The sequence below is a fragment of the Hyaena hyaena genome, unplaced genomic scaffold, assembly GCF_003009895.1.
Source record: "Hyaena hyaena isolate Hyena2069 unplaced genomic scaffold, ASM300989v1 scaffold_74, whole genome shotgun sequence".
NCBI classification, from domain to species: domain Eukaryota; kingdom Metazoa; phylum Chordata; class Mammalia; order Carnivora; family Hyaenidae; genus Hyaena; species Hyaena hyaena.
Genome location: NW_024080706.1, coordinates 1,953,012 through 1,974,100, shown reverse-complemented (window position 1 = coordinate 1,974,100; position 21,089 = coordinate 1,953,012). Strand labels below are relative to the sequence as shown.

The 21,089-nt window shown below is 47.2% G+C and overlaps 1 protein-coding gene across 1 annotated transcript in view; it reads right to left on the bottom strand.

The window, feature by feature from the left end:
• ELF5 (E74 like ETS transcription factor 5) overlaps positions 1-15,717 on the bottom strand; it is a 30,110-nt gene extending 14,393 nt beyond the window's left edge. Inside the window, exons 1-2 of the mRNA XM_039233375.1 lie at positions 15,638-15,717; positions 8,434-8,558 (exon numbers count right to left, since the gene is read on the bottom strand). Coding sequence (XP_039089306.1) covers positions 8,434-8,554 — 121 coding nt within the window. The 5' untranslated portion in view covers positions 8,555-8,558; positions 15,638-15,717. The remainder of the gene's footprint in view (positions 1-8,433; positions 8,559-15,637) is intronic.
• Between the last annotated feature and the right edge of the window lie 5,372 nt (positions 15,718-21,089).

Below are 21,089 nucleotides of genomic sequence, written 5' to 3'. Positions count from 1 at the left end.
CCTACCCCGCTGTGGGTGCTTAGTGAGTGTAACTGGCTATCTGAATGACCAAGGGTTATTATCCCCATTTTACAGGTGAGAGAAATGAGATTTTTGGGAGGCTATGTGACTCTACTAAGGCCACATGGGTAGTCAGTAAGGGAGTTAGGTCCACATCAACTCTTCCATCTTTAAATGTAAGAATTTTGCATCATATCATGCCTCACTGTTCTCGGTTGATGAGGCCCAAGTTGGACACACCTCAAAGACTAACTAAAAAAGATTTGGATGAAGGGATCCTGAAAGCAGACACACACACAGCAATATATGTATAATATGTAGAAAGATTTGGATGAAGGCATCCTGAAGGCAGACACACACACAGCAATATATATATATATATATATATATATATATACACACACACACATATATATATAAACTTATATATAATGTATAATATGTATAATATGTAAAATTTATGTATATATGTATAGTAGGATACATATATAAAATTTAGTTTAAAAATCAGAAAAAGGATGAGAGACTGATGATGACCACATTTATAACCTTTAGAATGGCGTGAAAAAGATTCTTTTGCTACTTGGAAGAGATGAACTCAGGGCAAATAAAAGAAAGAGTGGGGCACCTAGGTGGCTCAGTTAAGCATCTGACTTCAGCTCAGGTCACTATCTTGTGGTTCATGAGTTCGAGCCCCAATTCGGGCACTGTGCTGATAGTTCTGAGTCTGGAGCCTGCTTCAAATTCTGTGTCTCCCTCTCTTTATCTGCCCCTCCCCTGCTCATGCTCACTCTCGCTCGCTCTCTCTCAAAAATAAATATTAAAAAATTTTTAAAATTAAATTTAAGACATTGAAAAAAGGAAACGGTAATGCACCTACAGAATATGTCATCTTTAACAAGTTGTATTATCTGGAAATATAAAGTGTTTTTCTCAATGCATGTAGCATTTATAAAATAATCAAAATTTTTTGGGGAAGCTGAGCATTGAGGCTCTTCTGCCTTTGTGTACAAACGACATCACCTGCCTGGTAATCTAAATGTCCACAGGTCACTATTAAGCAACAGGCTCAGCCAGTAACTTTGAAGTTGGAAGTGGGTCAGGACATTTGTTCAAGGGCCAGCCACATTGGGAGGAAGAATGGAACAGCTAAGGGAGTTTTCAGCAATTGTAGTGGTGGCTGGGGGTAGTTCTCACAAGTGAGGCTATACCCTGTGGCATATTTAAATTCAGAGGGAGGGGGTGCCTGGGTGGCTCAGCTGGCTAAGTGTCCGACTTTGGCTCAGGTCATGATCTCACGGTTCGTGGGTTTGAGCCCCGTGTCGGGCTCTGTGCTGACAGCCAGCTCAGAGCCTGGAGCCTGTTTCAGATTCTGTGCCTCCCTCTTTCTCTGACCCTCCCCTGCTCACGCTGTCTCTCTCTCTCTGAGAAGTAAATAAAACATTATTATTATTTTTTTAATTCGGAGGGAGGATTTAAGGATTGTAGCACTGGGCTGGCACACTCACATGCCCACATGGTCAGCAGTGAATGTCCATGGAAGGCGCTTAGAACAGAGACAGGCATTTATGTAGGAAGTGCTCACTGAATACCGTCCATTTACACTGGTTAGTACGGGGGCTACCCACAGCACTGCTTTGATTGTTTTTCCTCAAATACTTCTAATACATTCCTTCTCTCTGTGTGTATATCAGCAGCTTTGTTCCTTTCCAGAGATTTGAGTTTATTTTCTTTATGAGAACAAAAGAAGTTATACTCTAAAGCAAGCGAATTTGTCCTTGAATTGCCAGCAGGAGTTAGACATCCAGTGCTGTTCAAAATGTGGGGACACCGTGTAATTTTGTAAAATGCCTGATGTTCGGGACACACATGAGACCTGTGCTTCTGACATTGGAGTGGAGGGGCAGTGGCTAAATCCCCACAGAGGGTGCCAGGGGTAACGGGACCCACATGGTTAATGTCTGTATACGTCCACTGGCAATGCCAGAGAGTGGGTCCATTAATCCTCTACTTCCATTCTTTGTTATAGATATCTGCCGTCTTCTCAATCTTATGCCAAGGGCTCTTAAGAAAAATCTAAGTGATGTCCTTTGGCGGTCTCTTTCAAATGGATTGCTGCCCCTAAGCCCTTCCTACGTAGAAATTCTGGAGCCGATAACTTCATTATTTTGGAGCACCAGTTGAAGCCAAAATTTGGGTGAGGGGAGAGTTTGACTTTTCTTAGCTATGCAACACAATGCAAAATCTGCAGACTGCAAAAGTAGTTTGAGCTTAAAGCTTCGAGTTATGTCCCCAGACCCTTTGTAGGGGGACTTGGTCTTTCTCTGCTGACAGGGGAGCTTCGATGAGAAAGTTTGTGAAGCTAAATGAGCCTGCAAGCTGGATTCAGTGAGACTCTTGTTCTCCTCCTCCATTCTTTTTTTTTTTTTAAATGTTTTATTTATTTCTAGGAGAGAGAGACACAGCGTGAGCAGGGGAGGGTCAGAGAGAGAGGGAGTCACAGACTGAAACAGGCTCCAGGCTCTGAGCTGGCAGTCAGCACAGAGCCCGACGCGGGGCTCGAACCCACGAACGCGAGATCATGACCTAAGTGAAAGTCGGACGCTTAACCGACTAAGCCACCCAGGCGCCCCTCCCCTCCTCCATTCTAACTGTTTGTCAACTGACCTGAAGTGGAAGGGACCTGCCGAAAAAGACCTGGAAGGGAGTGGAGGACTGTGTGGAGTAACAGAGCTTGGGCTGTGGAGTGGACCTTCCCGATTTGCAGTCCTGACTCTTCAGCATATTAGCTGTGCAATCCTAACAGACCTTCCTAACCTCTCTGGACTCCAGCTTCCTTCTGTAAAACAAGAATAATAATAGTGCCTATCTCTTAGGAGGTTTGCTGTGAAAAGGAAAAGAAATGGTTCCTATAAAGAACTTAGCTCAGTTATCTGGATGACAGCAAGCCTTCAAGATAAGTCACCTGTAATTCGTTACTATTTTGGGACGGGGTGTGTTCTCAGGGCAATGAGGCCTTCCCCACCAGAGCTTCAGTCGCGGAGGGACAAGCAGAAAAAGCAAACCCAGGGCTCGGCGTGGGGAGGCAGACAGTCTGGGTCAGAGGAGGCCCGAGGTAGACAGCCTGGACCATAATTAGCATGATTTATTAGCATAGAGAGTTGGGAAAATTTTTTGCTCGGGGCCGCACCGAAGAGAGCTGGTGAGTGGACTGGGTAGTGCGGGGGCACCATCAATTGTGGCTTTATCACCGAAAGGAAGGGCTTTATGAGGGGGGAAGCCTGAAATGATAAATTGTTTCCAGGTTTCCTCCCAGAGATGGTCTAACTCCATCCAATAGCCCTTCTTGGCATTCCTTCCAAGGCTGTGGGATGATTTAGACCATGAGATGGTGGAGCGGGAGGTAAGCCCAGAGTAGTGTAAGAAACTGGATGGAGAAAACACTGGAAAGGGCTGGTGGGTGTCCGCAAAGAGCTGTGGCCTGGGGCAGGTGAGGCTGGGAGGGCACAGGGAAGTCCTGAGCGGTCCTGAGGCCACAGCTGCTCAGGTGTGTGCTGGATAGGGTAGCAGTGGTGAGCTCTGAGGTCTCTCTCTGCCAGTGCTCCTGGGATGTGATCACTGCCATGGGCTCCCCTCAACACTTCTCAGTGGACTTTATTTATCTGGTTTTTAAATTTTTTTTTTTAACATTTATTCATTTTTGAGAGAGAGGTAGAGTGCGAGTGGGGGAGGGGCAGAGAGAGAGGGAGACACAGAATCCAAAGCGGGCTCCAGGCTCTGAGCTGTTTATACAGAGCCCCAGGCAGGGCTTGAACCCATGAGCGGTGAGATCATGACCTGAGCTGAAGTCGGATGCTTAACCGACTGAGCCACCCAGGTGCGCCTTATTTATCTGATTTTGATTTAGAAATTCTTAGACTGTTTCTTTTGAGTGTGCTCTCAGACTTCTATACTCAGCACATGATTCTTGCTTAGAAAAGCCCGCATGGGACCTAAATGCCTCTCTCCCTGATCTTCCGGATATTAACACCCAAAAAGCTTTGCACCTTTTCAAATAAAGTTCTTTATTTAAATAAAATTTCCCAGGGGCGCCTGGCTGGCTCTGCCAGCTGAGCGTCTGACTTCGGCTCAGGTCATGATCTCATGGCTCGTGAGTTTGAGCCCCGCGTCAGGCTCCGTGCTGACAGCTCCAGTTCCTGTCTCAATCTTTCTCTGCCCCTCCCCAGCTCCTACTTTCTCTCTGTCTCAAAAATAAATAAAAACATCAACAAATAAAAAAGGTAAATAAAATTTCCCCTGGCGTAACAATAGCTGACACATCTGTGGAGTGTTAGGACGTAGGAGTTACCCTTCTGGACTCTGTGCCCATGTTATACTCCACACAGTGCCACCAGGTCCTAGATCACCTCGCCCATTTTACAAAGTAAACCAAGAAAGTAAGGCACAGAGAGGTGAAATCGCTTTGTGAGGTCACACAGCGAGTGAGCAGCAGAGCCAAGAGTAGGTCAGGTATGTGTACCTCAGTCCCTACAGCTGAGGCTTAGCGGCCACTGCGCTGTGCTGTCTTCCAGGTGAAGACACTTGCTTGAGGGTGGGGAGCGGGAGGGGGAGCCGGAGCCTGGCCTTCTCAGCTGTCACCCCAGGTCCCCGAGGGACCCCCCAGGAACCCCCAGAACTGCCCCGGTCTAGAATCCTCTGCTGCAAAGTATGAACCGGAATCCAAGGCAGAGGGAGGACCGCATGTGGGCGTGGTGACCCTGCCCAGCATGGGGAGGGGTATATGCGTGTGTGGAGGTTCAGGAGGGAGAGCCAGAAGCTAAGTGTGAGGCCAGGACACTCCGTGACTTGTCAGAACTTGAGCGGAGAAATCATCTTTTACAAAGTCTCATATGCTTGTAAAATATATGCAGCACGCCTGCCGCGCTTTGATAAAATTTTCCAGTATTTGTAGTTCTTCAGTTGAGGAGAGCAGAAGGGAACGCCAGGGTGAGTTAATGAAACTCTAGAGTATTTTGCAATCTGTGACCATCCACTCCCCAGGCTGCCCGTGCGGCGCACACCAGTCGCGCTTCAAAGGGCAGGTCGGGTCCTCTGTGGAGGGCACAGATTGAGCGGCTGTCTGCTAAAGCCATTTGCAGAGCTTGGGGAAACAGCTGGTTTTCCTGACCACGTTCATTATTCCTCTCTAGCGGGCACACCCTTTCTTTCTCCTTTTCTTTCCCCTTGGTCTCAAAGTACCTAAGCTGTCAAATTCCGTGTCAGAAAGAATGAGATGGGGACCTTAGTTGCTTTTGTTCAATATGAAGAATGGAGAGAGGAGCAGGTTTTCCACCAACTGGGAGTCGTGAGGTGTCCCTGGCAACGTGAGCACCTCCCTCCCAAGGGCCTGGCATTGCCTGAAACGCTTTCCGTGTGGAGTATCAGCCCTCCCAACCCTGAGGGGGCAAAGGCCGTTCCGGCTGGGAGCGTCCGGCTGGGAGCGTCCGGCTGGGAGCGTATATCTCAGAGATGTTAGAAAACACCTGCGAAGGTCGTGGTGCCGGTGGTAGGTGAGGGCGGCAGCCAGACCCGAAGAGGAAGCTGCGGCTGGGGCAACCGCGAATGAATGCGAGGTGGGGCGTTCTGTGAGGCTGCGGAGGGATCTCCGTGAGGCCTGAGTGCAGGCGGCGTGCGGGGCGGCGTCGGGGTGAGTCGGCGGCGTCCCGCTCAGAGACGGCTCTGCGCACGCGTGGACGGATGCGTCCCGTCTCTGGGTGAGAAGAGACAGAGAGAGGCCCTGCTGGGCACTCCTCCCGTCGGTGGCGCTCTGAGGAGAGCCGGGGCCTGCAGGGCCCACCCGGTGCCCGGGGAAGCTCTCAACCACCCTCTCACATCCAGCTTCTCTCACCACCTTTGGGAGGCCAGAGACGTTCGGCTCCTTCTGGAATCCAGGGCGGCCAGGTGGCAACTCCAAAGCCGGGCTCCTCCCTCAGGGAGTATTAGGGAGCTGGGCCACTCCTGGAGGGTATTTTATCTTCACTGGCCTCATGCCTTGGTGGGACTTTGTGTTTTCTCAGTGGGTCGTAGGAGAAGAAGGCTACATCTGTGGTGCAGGAATTAGAGAAGCTTCTGGAAAGGGTCCCAGCAAAGACCTGGTCCATCCCCTTGTTACACTGATGGAAATGCAGGGGCCTCGGGCAGGAGAACGCTGTGTCTTTTTATCTAAGACTGTTGGGTTTCAGCCCCATCAGCAGTCTTATTGATGATCACTCCAATTTTTTGTACTTTTTTACTGTGGTAAAATAGAACTAAGATTTACCGTTTAATTCTTTTTACGTGTAGAGTTGCATGGCATTAAGCACATTTATTTACATTACTGTGCAGCCATCGCCACTGCCTGTGGTGAAACTACCACTTTCTCATCTTCCCAAACTGAAAGTAGTCCTTCAGTTTTCACTTATTTATTTTTTTAGGGAGAGAGAGCTTGAGTGTGGGAGGGGCAGAGAGAGGGAGAGAGAATCCCCAGCAGGCTCCATGCTGAGTGTGGAGCCCAACGTTGGACTTGATCTCACCATCCTGGGATCATGACCTGAGCTGAAATCAAGAGTTGGACGCTTAACCGACCGAGCCACCCAGACGCCCCTGCCCTTCATTTTTAAACGCATGTGTGTGCTTGTCCTGTGTCTGACTGTGTCCCAAACACTTGACATATATTAGTAAGTCACCCTCACAACAATCCTACGAGGTAGGCATTATTGCTATCTCCACTTTACAGATGAGAAGACTGAGGCACGAGAAATTATGATGGCACAGGTATTAAATATCAAAGCCAGACTTCGCAGTTGGGATGCCTGGCTCCGAGGTCTGAGCTCTTGAGGACAACATAAACTGTTCCAGTACCTGCAATACTTCCCTGGGGCAGGTGGCTGAGGGCGCCCCTCCTGCCGCCACCCCGCTGCCACCTGGCAGAGGAGGCAGGGAGAGGGGCCTCCCAGGATGGCAGGTCTGGGTCATGCATGGGGGAGAGGGAAGGACCTTCTCTCTGGGTCCTGCCATCATGGGACACATGGGGAAACGGTGCAGACATGAAAGCCTTCCCTTTCCTCCTTCAAATTTAGGAAACGAGGTGCTTCCTAGGCCTTAAGGAGAATTGGAATATGTATCTGGCTGACTCAGGACCCTTCAGATAGAGTGAGAGACATCAGGTGTGTGCGTGTACGCACAGATTGGTGTTGGGAGCCGTGCAGGACTGGATTATAGAGGTAAGTGCCTCAAGTCTGTGCAGCGCTGGCCTCTGGCCTGGAGGCAGGGGCTTTCCTCAGGTGACGGACATTTTGCCGCATCCTCGGAGGCGTGGCCTCTGCTGGACCCACCTGTCTCCTGCCCCTGGGCGTGGACCACGCCAAGCTGGGATGCACAGGGTTAAGGCCCCACGAGGACTGACAGCTTGGTTAGGACTTGCATCACCAGCCTCAGGGTGCGCACCTGCCGCGATAGCAGTCTGCCAGGTTTGCTGTGATGTGCAGTCACCCGAGCACCTGGGGACAGAGGCCCTCGGAAAGATTCTGGGGCAAAGCTCAGCTGGCCTCCCCTGCGCATGGGATTTGCATAAAGCCCCATGCTTCCTTTGTAGGTGGAGAAGACTGGCTGAGAGAGGACGAGGTGGGTGAAGGGAGGCCTAGGGGGTGGGGGAGGATTCGTGTTTACTGAGTACTTGCTTTGTGCCAAGCTATACGTTTTACACAGTTTGGCTCCCTTAATCCTCACAGCGATTCTCATCATCTCTGCTTTAGGGATAAAGAAACAGAAGCTCAGAGAAAACCACTAACATTAGTATCAATAACCATAGGGTAATATCATTCCTAAAATGACCGTGTAGGAGAGTTAAGGGTACAGGTGCTCAAGTCAACTTGAGTGAAGCTTAACTAACCGTAAGACCTTGGACAAGTCACTTAACCTCTCTGTGCCTCAGTTTCTTCATCCATAAAATAGAAATGATAATTGATTGTTTCTCATAGGTCTTCTACAAGGATGAGGTGGGTGCTTGGTGGGTGAAATAGTGCTAGGATTCAGCAAATGTTAGCTAAAACCATGATAATCAAGCAATCACAGTGTACTAGGCTCCGGGCTAAGAGTTTCTTTCCACTACATTGTTTAAATACAATAACTCCAAGATATTGGCATTATTATCTGTTAGCAAAATGAGGTTCGAAGAGGTTAGTGGAGTCCCCAAGCCCACAGAGCTGGGAGGAGGTTGGGGTGAGGGTTTCCAGTGCTTTTCTTCCTGCAGAAGTTGTCCTTCCTGCCGCCCAGACCTCCTCCAGTGCTCTGCCTGAACGCTGGCGAGAACTGGCATTTTCAGGCCCCTAGGTGGCCTTGCCGCCTCCTGGGGGCCAGCGCCACCTCCTGCCCCTGCTCCTCCCAGATCAGATGGGCTTCTCTGGACGTACGTACCTGTCTGATGCTCAAAGGCAGGATAATACTCTTCATTGCTGAACAGATCAGTCCACGACATCAGGGGGTCGCAGAAGGACGTGTTGGGTAGGAAGGTGCTGTGGGTCACTGAGTCCAACATCACCCTGCAACAGCAGGAGAGGACTGTGAGGAGGCAGACGAAGGCCACCCAGCAGGAGCCCCCAGCTGGCACACTTGGTTTTTGTTTAAAAAATTTTTTTTAATGTTTATTTATTTTTGAGAGAGAAAGAGAGACAGAATGCAAGTGGGGGAAGGACAGAGAGAGAGAGAGAGAGAGAGAGAGAGAGAGAGAGAGATTAAATCTAAAGCAGGTCTCCAGGCTCCAACTGTCAACACAGAGCCCGATGCAGGCCTGGAACCCATGAACCGTAAGATCATGACCTGAGCTGAAGTCGGATGCTTAATTGACTGAGCCACCCAGGTGCCCCCCACACTTGGGTTTTAATAACAAACATGTAGCCTCCTAGGAACCAGGTGCCCCTTAAGTGCTTGCCACAATGATGGTATTCAATCCTTGCCACACACCTGTGAGGTCTGCACATCTATCCCCGGTGTATCTATGAGAAAACATAGGCAGAGGGGCTAAAAAACAGTTGCCCACGTAACATGGCCAGTAAGTGGCAAAGCTCAGGTTTTAAGATGGAGGCTCTTGTGATATAATACTGCTTCTTTCTTTACTTTTCCTACCGGCTCATATCTGGCCCCTGAACTCTGGCTTGTACTGTGTAACGATATGCTTCTGAAAGTTGGGCAAGAATTGCTATACATTAATATACCCACAAACCCTTACCCACAATTCTGAAATCCGAAAGCTCTGAAATTGAAAGTATGTGTGTGTGTTGGGTACAAATTTATTTTCCTGCAGAACAACCCCCCGCCCCCCGTCAATAGTTCTCAATTAACGTTAAAGAGTTTTATGTTGGGTTATGTATATATTATATCCATACATCCGTATAAGGCATAGAAAACTTACACTAAATATAGGTATACGTGTACATGTATATAAGTGACACATTATACATATATAAACATACATGACTATAATTATAGTTTTACTTATTCTAGTTGATGAATATTCATAGGATACATACAATACCTACAATTCCTATGAAGGAATGTTGTGCATTCTGCGGTACATACACTGGAAACCTTTCTAATACCCAAAGGATTCTTAATTATGCAGCACATCTAGCCTCAGGGTTTTGGTTAAGAGAGCAAGGACCTGTGGTAATTGGAACATACACTTACTGCATGTTGGGCTCTGTGCCGAGCATTTTACTACTTTATATTCATTATTCATGGTCTCCTCAGGACAAACACTGTGAGACAGAATCTGGTAGTGGTTCTCTAAGTGATGAGGATGTGTGCTGTAAGATTTCAGGGAACATACCCCATGCCAGCTAATTGGCAGATGGTGGAGGATGGGTGACAACTCAGGTTTGCCCATCTAAGAAGTCAGGAACCTAAACCCAGGGCTGTACTCCCTGCCCACACTGGTGACTAGGGAGAGTTGGGAGAAGGTGTCTGGTCAAGGCTGGAAAGGGAGCAGGAAGGAATGGGCTTGGGGCCCTCACTCACGTGCATTCTTGCCCAATGCTGGTCTCATCTTTCAAGTTTGCTGCTTCCCATATTCCCACATTTTAGGGAAAAAAAAAAAAAGAATTCATGTTTGGTGGATTAGAAAAATCTGTTTGCCTGACTTCTCTTTTCTGATTATCACAATAATGTTGGTGAGATAGGGTGCTTCTCTTCCCATTTTGCAAAGGGGACCCAGCAGCTCAGGATCACGTAGGTGGTAGGCAAGGGTCTGAACAAAGACTGAATGCCAGGTCTTGGGACATGAAGCGTCTAGAATTTTCAGATGGCCAGAAGCTTATTAATCATCTAGTTCATGTTTCACAAACTTCAGTCATTTGCCTGCCATCTCAATAATTTACTTAATCCATTAAAAAAATCAACTCCCTTTCTGTTTTAACATAAATCCATTTATTGAAAAGGAAAAGTTGGTATCACTGTAATAAATGGAAAGTCAGTATCCATTTAACGTGCATAAAAATAAAGACATTGAAATAAAAACCGTTGGTCGATGCACCATCTCAATCAGAGGTTAGCAAACTACAACTTAGAGGCCCATTCCAGCCTACCACCTGTTTTTGAATGGTCCACAGCTAAAAAATGATTTTACAGTTGTAAATAGTTACATAGTAAATGGTTATGTAAGTACCTACCTAATACAATTGATTTTGCCTTTTGGCCTTTATATGCTAAAATACTGTCTGGCCCTTTAAGTGAAAGTTTTCCTACCTGTGACCAGATCTATCTCTCGTATCATTAAGTGGTGTGAGTGCCACATGTTGAAAAGTCCAGAATTAGTCCAATCTTTCCCTTTAACCCATCATCGTACAGTGAGACAGTTAAGGCCCAAGGAGTTCATGTAACTTGCTCAAGGTCATACGGTTACTGGGTGTCAGTAGTGTTGTAGAGAGTTCTTAAGGTTTCTGAATTTTGGCTCATTTGCTTTCTTTTCTAGTAACACTCAGTCACATCTGCCCACAGACACAACCCTAACACACTTACTTATCAAAGGGACCTTGATACCGAGAAGGGCAAGGATTGTGTGATTTCAGAATCAAAGACCAGTTCTTTGGGGGTGCTTGAAAATATACCATCATTATCTTCATCAAATGGGCATGAACATTTGGATATTAACAAAGAACAGAGAGATAACCGAGTTCAAATTCTCACACTCTGGCACCCTTTCTGGGCCATTATTAGAGAATAACCAGACCTCACTGGGAAGCCTCTTTTTTTATGCCCACAAAGGGTTAATCTGCTTGGTGGGTTATCAAGCTCATGGATCTCCCCCTGGGAGCCGTAGCAAACAGAGGTCAAGGCTGCCTGAGTTTGGACTCTGATTTTCCCACGGATTGGCTGGTTTTATATCCTGAGCAGGAGGAGGGCGGGTGGGATGAAGCGGGGTGGGAGTGGGAGGTATGAGGGAGGTAGGAGCTCCTGTAGCCCAAAGCCCCTTCTGCATTCTGGACGCAACCTCAGAAAAGCTCCCCTAACTGAGGGCTAAAGGTAAAGTGTCAGAAAACGGAGGAAGAAGATGGCTGACCTCTGACGTGACCTTCATGGGGAGGTTTGGAGAAAGGAGGGGTGTACTCTGTATGGAAGAAAATAGAAAACTGTCCCCAGGTCTTCCCTATCAATTAGAAATCTTCCAGATGAAAAAACACAACAGCAGTGAGCAGCACGTCTTCACTTACACCTCAAAAGTCATTTGGTAAATTGAATTTGATCATAAAAAATAAGGACTATTTTTGATCAACGGGAGATTTACCTCCTTTAAGGATTCCTTTTCCTTTTTATACCAACCTACTTACTTGCCCTGCAATTCCTCTACTTCTGTACACAGCATCAGATCTGATTCTCTTTGGTAATACCTTCTATAACAAATTATATCCATTAAGTTTCCTTAAAGGGCTCTCGGGTGTACCACGGGCTATTTTATTTCTGTAATTATTTCTTGCTTCTTGGAAAAGTGTTTTTTATAAGAGCATCACATTTTTATTTTTAAAAATTATTTTTTGCTATTACAGTAGGAAGGAGTATTATTAACCCTGGTCTTTCCACAAAAGACTTTGACCACTTAGCCAGCATGCACTAGGCATGAGCATTCAGGAATAGCAACTACTTTGTACGCAGTGGCCCAGCTTCTGAGGCCCTCGAAGTCCTTGCAATAATTGAACATTTTGGCTCTTAAGATTTCTTTCGTGTAGGTGGAACTGGGTGGGGGTAAGGGGAAAGAACAGCTATTTTTAAGCCCCATTTCTCAACCAGTACATTGAAGTCCAGCAATATGTTGGCCCAGGCTTGAAGTTTGACCATGTGTTCCCAGTGGGGGTGCTATTGACCTCAGATGGGAAAAATTGGTTCTTGGGGGTCCAAATAAATCTTAGACATTACCATGTCTCATGGTCCTCTAAAGGGCCACGGTACATAAACGATATATATAAACACAAACGATATCTATGGGGGGGGGTGGTAATGCGGTGGTAATGACTATGAAAACGTTATCTAAAAGGCCTCCTTAGTGGGGACGACAATGAAAACATGGTTAAGAAGCACTGGGTTAGACCAGGAGTCAACCACAGGACAAGAGAGGAGATCTAAGGAGGGCGCTGGGCCTGCTGTTCTAGCCACACAGCTTTGTTTTTTGAGGTGCGGGCTGGTTTGTCATCACAGAAAGAACACTGGACTGGGGGGGCCGTGATTCCACCTCTTGTGCCTCCGTTCTTCACTCACTAAATGAACACACTGATGAGGGGGAGCTGAGATGTGCCCTGGCTCCGTGATTTTCCACAGGCACCCACCTGAAGGGACCGACACATCCAGACATGTGCACGCACACACACATGCATATATGTCGGTTATACAGGATACTGTGGTCAAGCAAGCTCACTAGATTGGAGTAAAATCCAACCACAACAAATGGAGGTTAAACTTTCGGCTCTGCCAAGTCCCCCCAGCTTCCTATTCTCCCTTCCCGCCTAGGTCCACTACTTGTAGCAGTGGGCTCTGGACATTCTTTGCCTGGGCCAGCCAGGTCCCTTGAGCACTTTGGATCCTCACCCACTGCCCATCAATACACCCACAGCTTTTGGAATCGATTTCCCCCCCAACTACCATTGTAGCTGCCTAGTACATATGAAAGGCTCAAGCACAAGCCACACAAGGAGAGGGAATCAGGTGGGTTCCCTTCCATGCACGAGAAAGGCTGGCCGCAGGTGCCTTTTGGAATGACACAGTGATAGCAAGGGGCTCAGATCCCCGGTGCCTCCAGTGGCTTCTTAGCCCTTCTGAGAGCCAGCTCACTCACCAAATGTGCACAGGGAGGGTCCGCGCAGTCAGAGGGTCAGGCCTCTGGGCTTCTCGCCCCCACAGGAGTCAGAGGCAGCAATCACAGGTGTGGTGCCCATGCCCTGAGCAACCAGGCACCTCTGCTCAGCCTTCCAGAGAGAGGGGAAGGAGCAAACCACCCAGGCTTGGCCAGTTTGCCAGAGGAGGAAAATTCCTTCCTGACCCTGGCAGAGATCATCAACTTTACTCTGGGCATGTGACCAAAAATCCACCCAATTAAGCATCTACACATTGGCGGTTTATGCACCAAAACATCACCAGGCAGAAAAGGCCACGAAGGTGGAAACCATGGAGGGGGTGGGTGGGAGGCCAAAAGGGCCTTCCCTGATCCCACCACCTGGGCAGTCTCATTGGGAAGATGTTTTTCCGCCTCCAAAGCCTCGGCGACACCTAAGTGTCCACCCGGCCCTGAGGCCTGGGGGCAAGGCACGGTCAATTTCCCATGCTTTGGAGCTTCCTAAGAAGGAACACGCGGAGGAAAACTCTGGACTATTTTGACACTTGCTGTTAAAGAACTGGGGTTCTGGAATATTTGTTCTGGGAGAAAGCGGAGCAGCTGCGAGAACAGACTTGCTCATGTCTTCCCTAGTGACTCCTCATTTTCCTCTTCCTTGTTGGGAGCTTGCTAGTTCGTTCATTCTTAGTTGTTTTTCCGAAAGTGTGGCAAAGATCCGCAGAAGGTGAGCCCCACGGTTTACTGTGGGTTCCAATGCAAAGCTCATCAGCTTTGGATTAAATCCTCTGGGGGTCAGATTCTCTCTCTGCCACCCACAAGGGTGAGGAACCTGGGCCACATTTCTTACTACCCAGCCTGTCAAAATTCTTTATTTTTGTTTCATACAAGGTACAGTATATAAAAACCCATGCACTTCTCTGGACTCATCTTTAAAATGCTTTACCTTTAAAATGGGATTTTAGGGGTGCCTGGGTGATTCAGTGGGTTTAATGTCTGACTTTGGCTCAGGTCATGATCTTGGGATTTGTGAATTTGAGCCCCGTGTCGGACTCTGCTGACAGCTGGAAGCCTAGAGGCTGCTTCAGATTCTGTGTCAACCACTCCCTCTGCCCTTCCCCCATTCATGCTCACTTGCTCTCTCTCTCTCTCAAAAATAAATACACATTAAAACATTTTTTCATTGGAATTTTAACACACAATCCTCATGATGTCCCGAGGATTTAATAAAATCAGATAATATATGCAGGCGTCTAGGCATAATAGATTTATTCCTGTGCCAGAGGGGAGAAAAATCATCTGTCGTCAGTATATCTAAAATATTGCTACACTGGTGACTTCTGGGGGAAAAAAAGACAACAGAGCTGTAGCTGTCAAAGTGCCTGCCTAGAAGACCTTGTATTATGAAAACTTTCTTAGAGACAACATGAGGACAAAGAATTAAGCTTTCACTCAGAGGAGCAAACAGCCCCCCACCCTGGGCCTTGAGTCTAAAACACGAAGCTGTCTTCCTAAATCACTTTATTTTTCTAGGCCTCAGTCTCCTAATATGTAAATTGAAGAGGTTGTACTTTATGACCTCGGACATCCTTTCCAGTTTGTAAAATTCATAAGTTCGTCCAAACGCGGGAACCCGGACTTCAGGGGAGAAGGGGGCCTGTGCTACCGGTGGCTGCCAGCAGGGGGCAAATGCACACGAACCACACACCGGCAGTCTTTGAAAAGGTCTGAGAATACAGTGGAAAAACCCTAAGCGTTGCTTTTCTGGAAGTGGTCTATACTGAGGTGGTGGGAGAGGGCACAATGGGTTTCTTTTAAGCTATCATGTACACACAGATTCCTGAAAAATGCCCCAAACTGTAATAAAGCAGCTCTCTCCTCTGTATCAAGGGGGAGCCATGAGCAGGCCAATGGCGAAAGAAGTTTAGACGGGGGGATGGTAGGCTCTCCTTGGAGCTGAATATTTTTTGGTGCAAAATCTAGCTTCCCTTCCTAAAGACAGCTTTAGGAAAGGGTAGAGAACTGAGTGCCTGTACATATTCTCTACTAGTCGCCCTTGGTTTAATCAAACAATCCGGAGCACGTGGGGGTGCCTAGCAGGGGCTGGTGACACAGCCCGAGGAGGCAAAAATGACTCTCTCGGGCAAGCATTGAAATCCCAGTCAAACAGCTCCCAGGAGACTTTGTGACCGATGGAACTGGCAAGGGGGGCTGGAGACAAGATGAACAGATCCAGGCCCTGGCCCGAGCCTCTAAGCCCTGACACCCCTTACAATTCTTCCAAAAGAGCAAAGAAAAGGTGCTTACGTGAGGACAGCGGTGACTAGGTCCAAAGAGGAGGCTCTCAAGGCAAGAGAAGGCAGGCGCTCCCAGCACCAGCGTACAGTGGAAATAAAGGCACCTGTAGCCTTGTGATATAAGTAACACCTACAGACAGGTCCGTTTGGTTTTTCAGGTTTACGCACAGCCCCTTTGATGACGGTGACATACAGTGTGACATGGCTCCTTGGAGGGGGGGAATGGTTCTCACATGCAGAAAGTTTACCTTTATCCTGTTTTTGTGCCCAGCTCACCGCCTGCCCCCATCCTCCCTCCCTCCCCCCTTTCCAGGGGACTCAGTAAACAAGCTGAGAATTCTTGCCTCTGGGAGCTTTGTGGGGAGTGTGCAGTGTGCAGCGCGTTTGCTGGGAATTCTCGTTCATGCAAGCTGGAGGGGAAACTCTGAAATTCAGCCCTGGTATCTGTCTCTGCCGCCTCCCTTCTGGGCTGGCGGAGTCCTGCTCTTCTGTATACCATGTCATTCCCCCTACTCCCACCTCCCCACCCCCACACTGGGGGTGGGGGGCAAGGGCAGGATGGGGCACTGGTTAAGAACACAGGCTTTGCAGCTAGATGGTTTGGGATTCAAATTCTAGGCTCGTCATTTCCTAGCTGTGTCACCTTGAATAACTTAGCAAGCTCGCTAATAACTGGCCCTAAGGCAAACAACAGTACCTACCCACTGGGCTGCTGGGGGGGAGGTCCCGTGAGGTAATGCAGGGGAAGCGCTGAGTAAGCCCCTTGTGAGTTATTTCCCTTGACAGAGCACATCCATTCGAAACCACCACCTCTTCTACCATTTCCTCCAACGTTAAGCCTTGCAACGCGAAGAACGCATTGGCCAGCCTGTAAAACTCAGGCAGGGCCTTTCTTCCACCTTCTCTCCCAAAAGCATCAGACACAGGAGCTTATCTGACTTCTAACATCTTCAAATGCAATGAGACAAGTGGCGGCTTTCTCCCTTTCCCCTTCCCCTTACAGACAGAGATTTAGTGGCCCAATCAGATGGATGGAAAAAGAGGTTTAGTGGCCCAGTCAGGTGTCTGAAGCTACTAGGCTGGGGGCCTGACTTGCCTGTCAGTTCTCTGGTGTCTCAATGACAACCCCTGCTTCGTAGTACCCCCCCTGGAGAGCAGAAACCTGACCTCCTTTAGGTTGTGAAACACAGTGTCCCCGATGGTCTATGGGAGGCATTTATAATGCTATACCTTCTTTGCCCTGTGCTTCCACAGTTGGGCAGCCAAGACACTGTCCAAACTGCAGACTCCAAGCTTTAAAGGGAAAGCAGAGACTGGTTTGTTAGGTTTTCTTGGGAACCCTGGGCATGGGTACAAATGCACAAATACAAACACACGTACAGTCTGGAGAAACAAAAGGCTGTTCATTGGCGGGCTCAGGATGTCATGGAAAAACTGTCAAAGGAAGATAAGGCCACTGACTTGCTGTGTAACCTCAGGCAAATTGGGCAGCTTCTCTGGGCTTCATTTCCTCCCATGGTAAAAGGAGGAGTTTGGATTAGAATAGCAATTTTCAAATTCACTCGGACAATTCCTGGGAAACCCCAGGGATTCCCGGGAGCCCCCATAAGGGCTGCTGGGGATGGGAGGATGGGGGCCCCCGTGGGTTAGGCTCTAGACCTCTCCTCCCTGATTCAATAAGGGCACTTCAGCTCTTACATAACTCTCCAGGGTAAGATTTCATTTGAACAAAAGAATGTGCACTTAAAAAGAGTTTGCAAAGAAATGGATTAGATGGTCTTTGAGAATCCTTTAAGCTCTAACATTCTGTGGTTTGAGTCTTGCTCCTTGGTGTCTAGGGAATGAGATGGTCCCACATATTCCCTGCCGTTGGGTACTTCCCATCTTGTCACTGGTTTCTGAAAGCTTCTCACGTTTGGACCTGTGCGCGCACACTCTTTTCAGCGGAGAGCTTTGCAAGCAAAGCATAGTGTTCTGCTGTTGTTTTTAAAAAAAGAATCCCCTGGAGGAATTACATTTCTTTTTCCTATGCTGTCTCAGCTCGACTATTTCAGAGTGAGTTTTATGGCAGTAGATATGTGTGACAACAAACTCTGCTTGTCTCATGGTCCTGAATGTATAACACGGCATCTCCGAGGGCCTGTGTGTGAAATTACAGGCTTCTGGGCCAGTGGATAAAGGGGGTGATTAAGATAAAACCAAAATAAAAGAGGAATTTGACTCTAATTAAGTCTAACTATCACATTGAACCAAAATTTGATTAGAGTGGAGATCTTAGATAACATCAAACACGAAGTGCATAAAAACTGTATTATGAATGTCAGTCAAGGACAAGAGGTGGAGGCTGGGGATGGGGAAGAGGAGAGCAGAAGGAGGTGCAGAGCATTTTAGAATATCCAGCCTATCCTCCTGATAGGCTGTGTCAACTGCGCAGTCACAACGTCACACTAATTAGGCTGGTAAGAGCAACATAGTGACTAAGACCAGATTATGGAAGGAGACTTCCTGTGTTTGAGTCCCTGCTTGGCCACCTGCTGGCCGAGTGAGTCTGGGAAGCTTACTTAACATCCTGTCCTCCCAATTCCCTCATCTGAAAAATGGGCAAGAAGAATACATCACTTACAGGGTCGTGTGAATTAAATGAACTAAAACCTGCGAGGAGGCTGGAGCCCTACATAAGGGTGCGCTCTATTATCTGTGTGCTGTTAGATTTGTCAAAGTAATTAAACAAGGAGGCCACTAGACCTCAGTGGCTCTCGTGGTTGGTGGCCTGTGTCAGCAAACCGAAACCTAAGCTAGACTCGATTATGAATGCGCTGGTATCTGAAAAAAAGAAATTTAGAAACCATCAATCACAAACAGCCAAGTAGCCTTTCCCAAATGAGGCAAGTGCTTAATCTGTAGCCTATCAAATAATTTCCTTACTTTGTTGCCACGTCTGTTCTATAAAAGGCCTTCCTCCAGCTCTTGTCGGCTGACTACTTCCAGTTTGGCGATGCCCGATTAGAGTTTGTGTTTACTCAAACACTTGAAAACTTTACATATGCCTCAGCTTGTCTTTTAATACATTCATTCTCTTAAATTCTCACAACTCTTTGATGAGAGGATTACTTACTATGCCCATTTTACTGATGAGAGAACTGAGGCACAGAGAGGTTAAGTAACTCGCCCATGGTCACACTGCTCATAAATGGGAGAACAAGTATTTTAGTCCAGCCTGCCTGCCTTCAAAGCCTGTCCTTTTAACTACTGTGATAACCAGTGTCTGGGTGTTCCTGGGGTGGTTGTGTGGGGTCAGAGAGGAAAGAATCATATACACATAGAGCATCTATCATGTGTCAGGCATTGTGCTAAAATGCTCACCTGTCTTACTGTGATTATTTTTCATAATAACGCTGGGAATTAGCTATCACTACTCTCTTCTCAGGATGAAGAAACAGAGGTCCCAGGCTTGCTGGGTGTCACCCAGCTGCACGGTGCCCAAGCCTGCGTTGAACTCAGAGCTCTCCAGGGTTAAAATCACACTGTAGACAGAGGAGCTCAGGTCGGCCTGAGCCTCTCTCCTATTGCTCTGGCCTCAGCACTGCCTTCTGAGGGGATCTTAGCCTCTCTGTTGGTTCAAGATCCCTGGGTCTTATGGTCGTTGCAGACATACTCTGTCTCACTGTAGAGTGGAAATTCTGGTACCTTGTGGACTTCCTGGTACCTAGTATGGCTCTTGGGACAAAGAACACACTCAATACATGCATGTACCATGGACGTGAATTCAAAGACAAGCCACTTGACATAGGGCTCGAGGCTCCTCCCCAGTTCTTCCTACTAGATGTAATAGATTCTGTGCTCTTCCTTGAACTTGCCCTCTTTAACCTGGGCCAACGTTTCTGGAGTCCTACCTTCTCTCCCTCTATCTGCCACCCTTACCACCCACCCCAGTGGGCAGTGTAGGCTGAAAACATGACAGCGAAGAAACGACATTGAGGTAAATTCATAGATGATGCCACTAGCAAGAGAGATTTGCAGCCTGATGGAGAAATGGATGAGTCTTGGATCAGGATTCTTATCTCTAGTCCCCCAATACTATTTTTAGAAAAGAGTCTTTTGGAGAAATTTTACTTGGCTCAAATGTTCTATTGGCTCAAACATTTAAGAATGAAAAATGTTCTGTTAGTGAGTGTGTATGACCACAAACTCCTGGCATCTGGCAAACATTAGGTGAGACATGAAATTTTCAGAGCCTCAGTTTCCTCATCTGGAAGGACTTACTATGATTTCTGGTGCAGAGTACATTCTCAAAATGGCGACCATTATGGTCTCTGGAGAGAAATGTAGATGTTGATCAAGATTGCTGACCTTTGGGCATTACCATACCAAGTAGGGTAACATTGCCCTTCTGCAATGAATAATCATAATTGCTACCATTTATCAGGTCTTTACTAAGTGCCAGGAACTATCTAGCCAACTACCATTTATCTGGTCTTTACTAAGTGCCAGGAACTATCTAGCCATGCTACATGAATTAAATCATTTAGTCCTTACATCATTCCTCCAACATAGGCACCATTATTATTATTTTAAAAAAAATTTCTAATGAGAAAATAGGCATAGAGATTTAAGTAACTTGTCCAATATCACACAGTTAGTAGAACACAAAACAGAATTTGAGCCTGGGCAGATGTTCCAGAGTCTACAAGCTTCACCATCATGCTATGATTTGTTACCTCTGGAAGAGGTAGAATCTAAGTTGAGGAGATACCAGTTTTCTTAGGCATCCCAGGTTACTGGCAGGATCCTTGAAAGTAAGGACAAGAGTTGTAAACCGATTGGCCCCTAAAACACCCAGCATGGACTTAAGCACAAGGAGGTATTCACGAAATTCTTGTTGACTGATTGTGTATTTGCTTTACTTCCTTTAAGGGTATCTATCCCCAGTCCCCTATATCCAACTAACCCTTTGGCTCTTTGTGCTGTCCTGACCAGGAGCCCCGATTCAGTAGACAGCAACAGTGAGGTAGCTCTCCTAGTCATCCCACCTTGGCCCTGAGCCTCACAGAGGCAATGGATCTTTGTGTGATTTCCAGCATTGAAGGCATAATGGAGGTTAAACAGTGGCAAAATCAATAGGTGGCAAGAACGTAATGAAAATGAAGATAAGAACACCAATTTTGTCGTTAGAAGGTTGAATTATGATAATGTTTAGGAAACAGCTATCACAACTGCACGACTGTATTTCTAGTCTCGTTTTTTTACTGTAAAGACTCTAGTAGTCAAACCAATCAAAGTTGCCATGTTTTGGGTCAGCCTGAGTGAATCTAAAGCAATAATGGCTTTTTAAGACATAGATCTGAGAGGCCCAGTCAAGGAAAGTCTTCTTTCTCAAAGGGAGGGTTCTTGAAGACAGAATTTTCTTCTGTCATCTTCCTACCAAACATCAGTCCCCCAAAATGTAGGCATGAAGGCTTGAT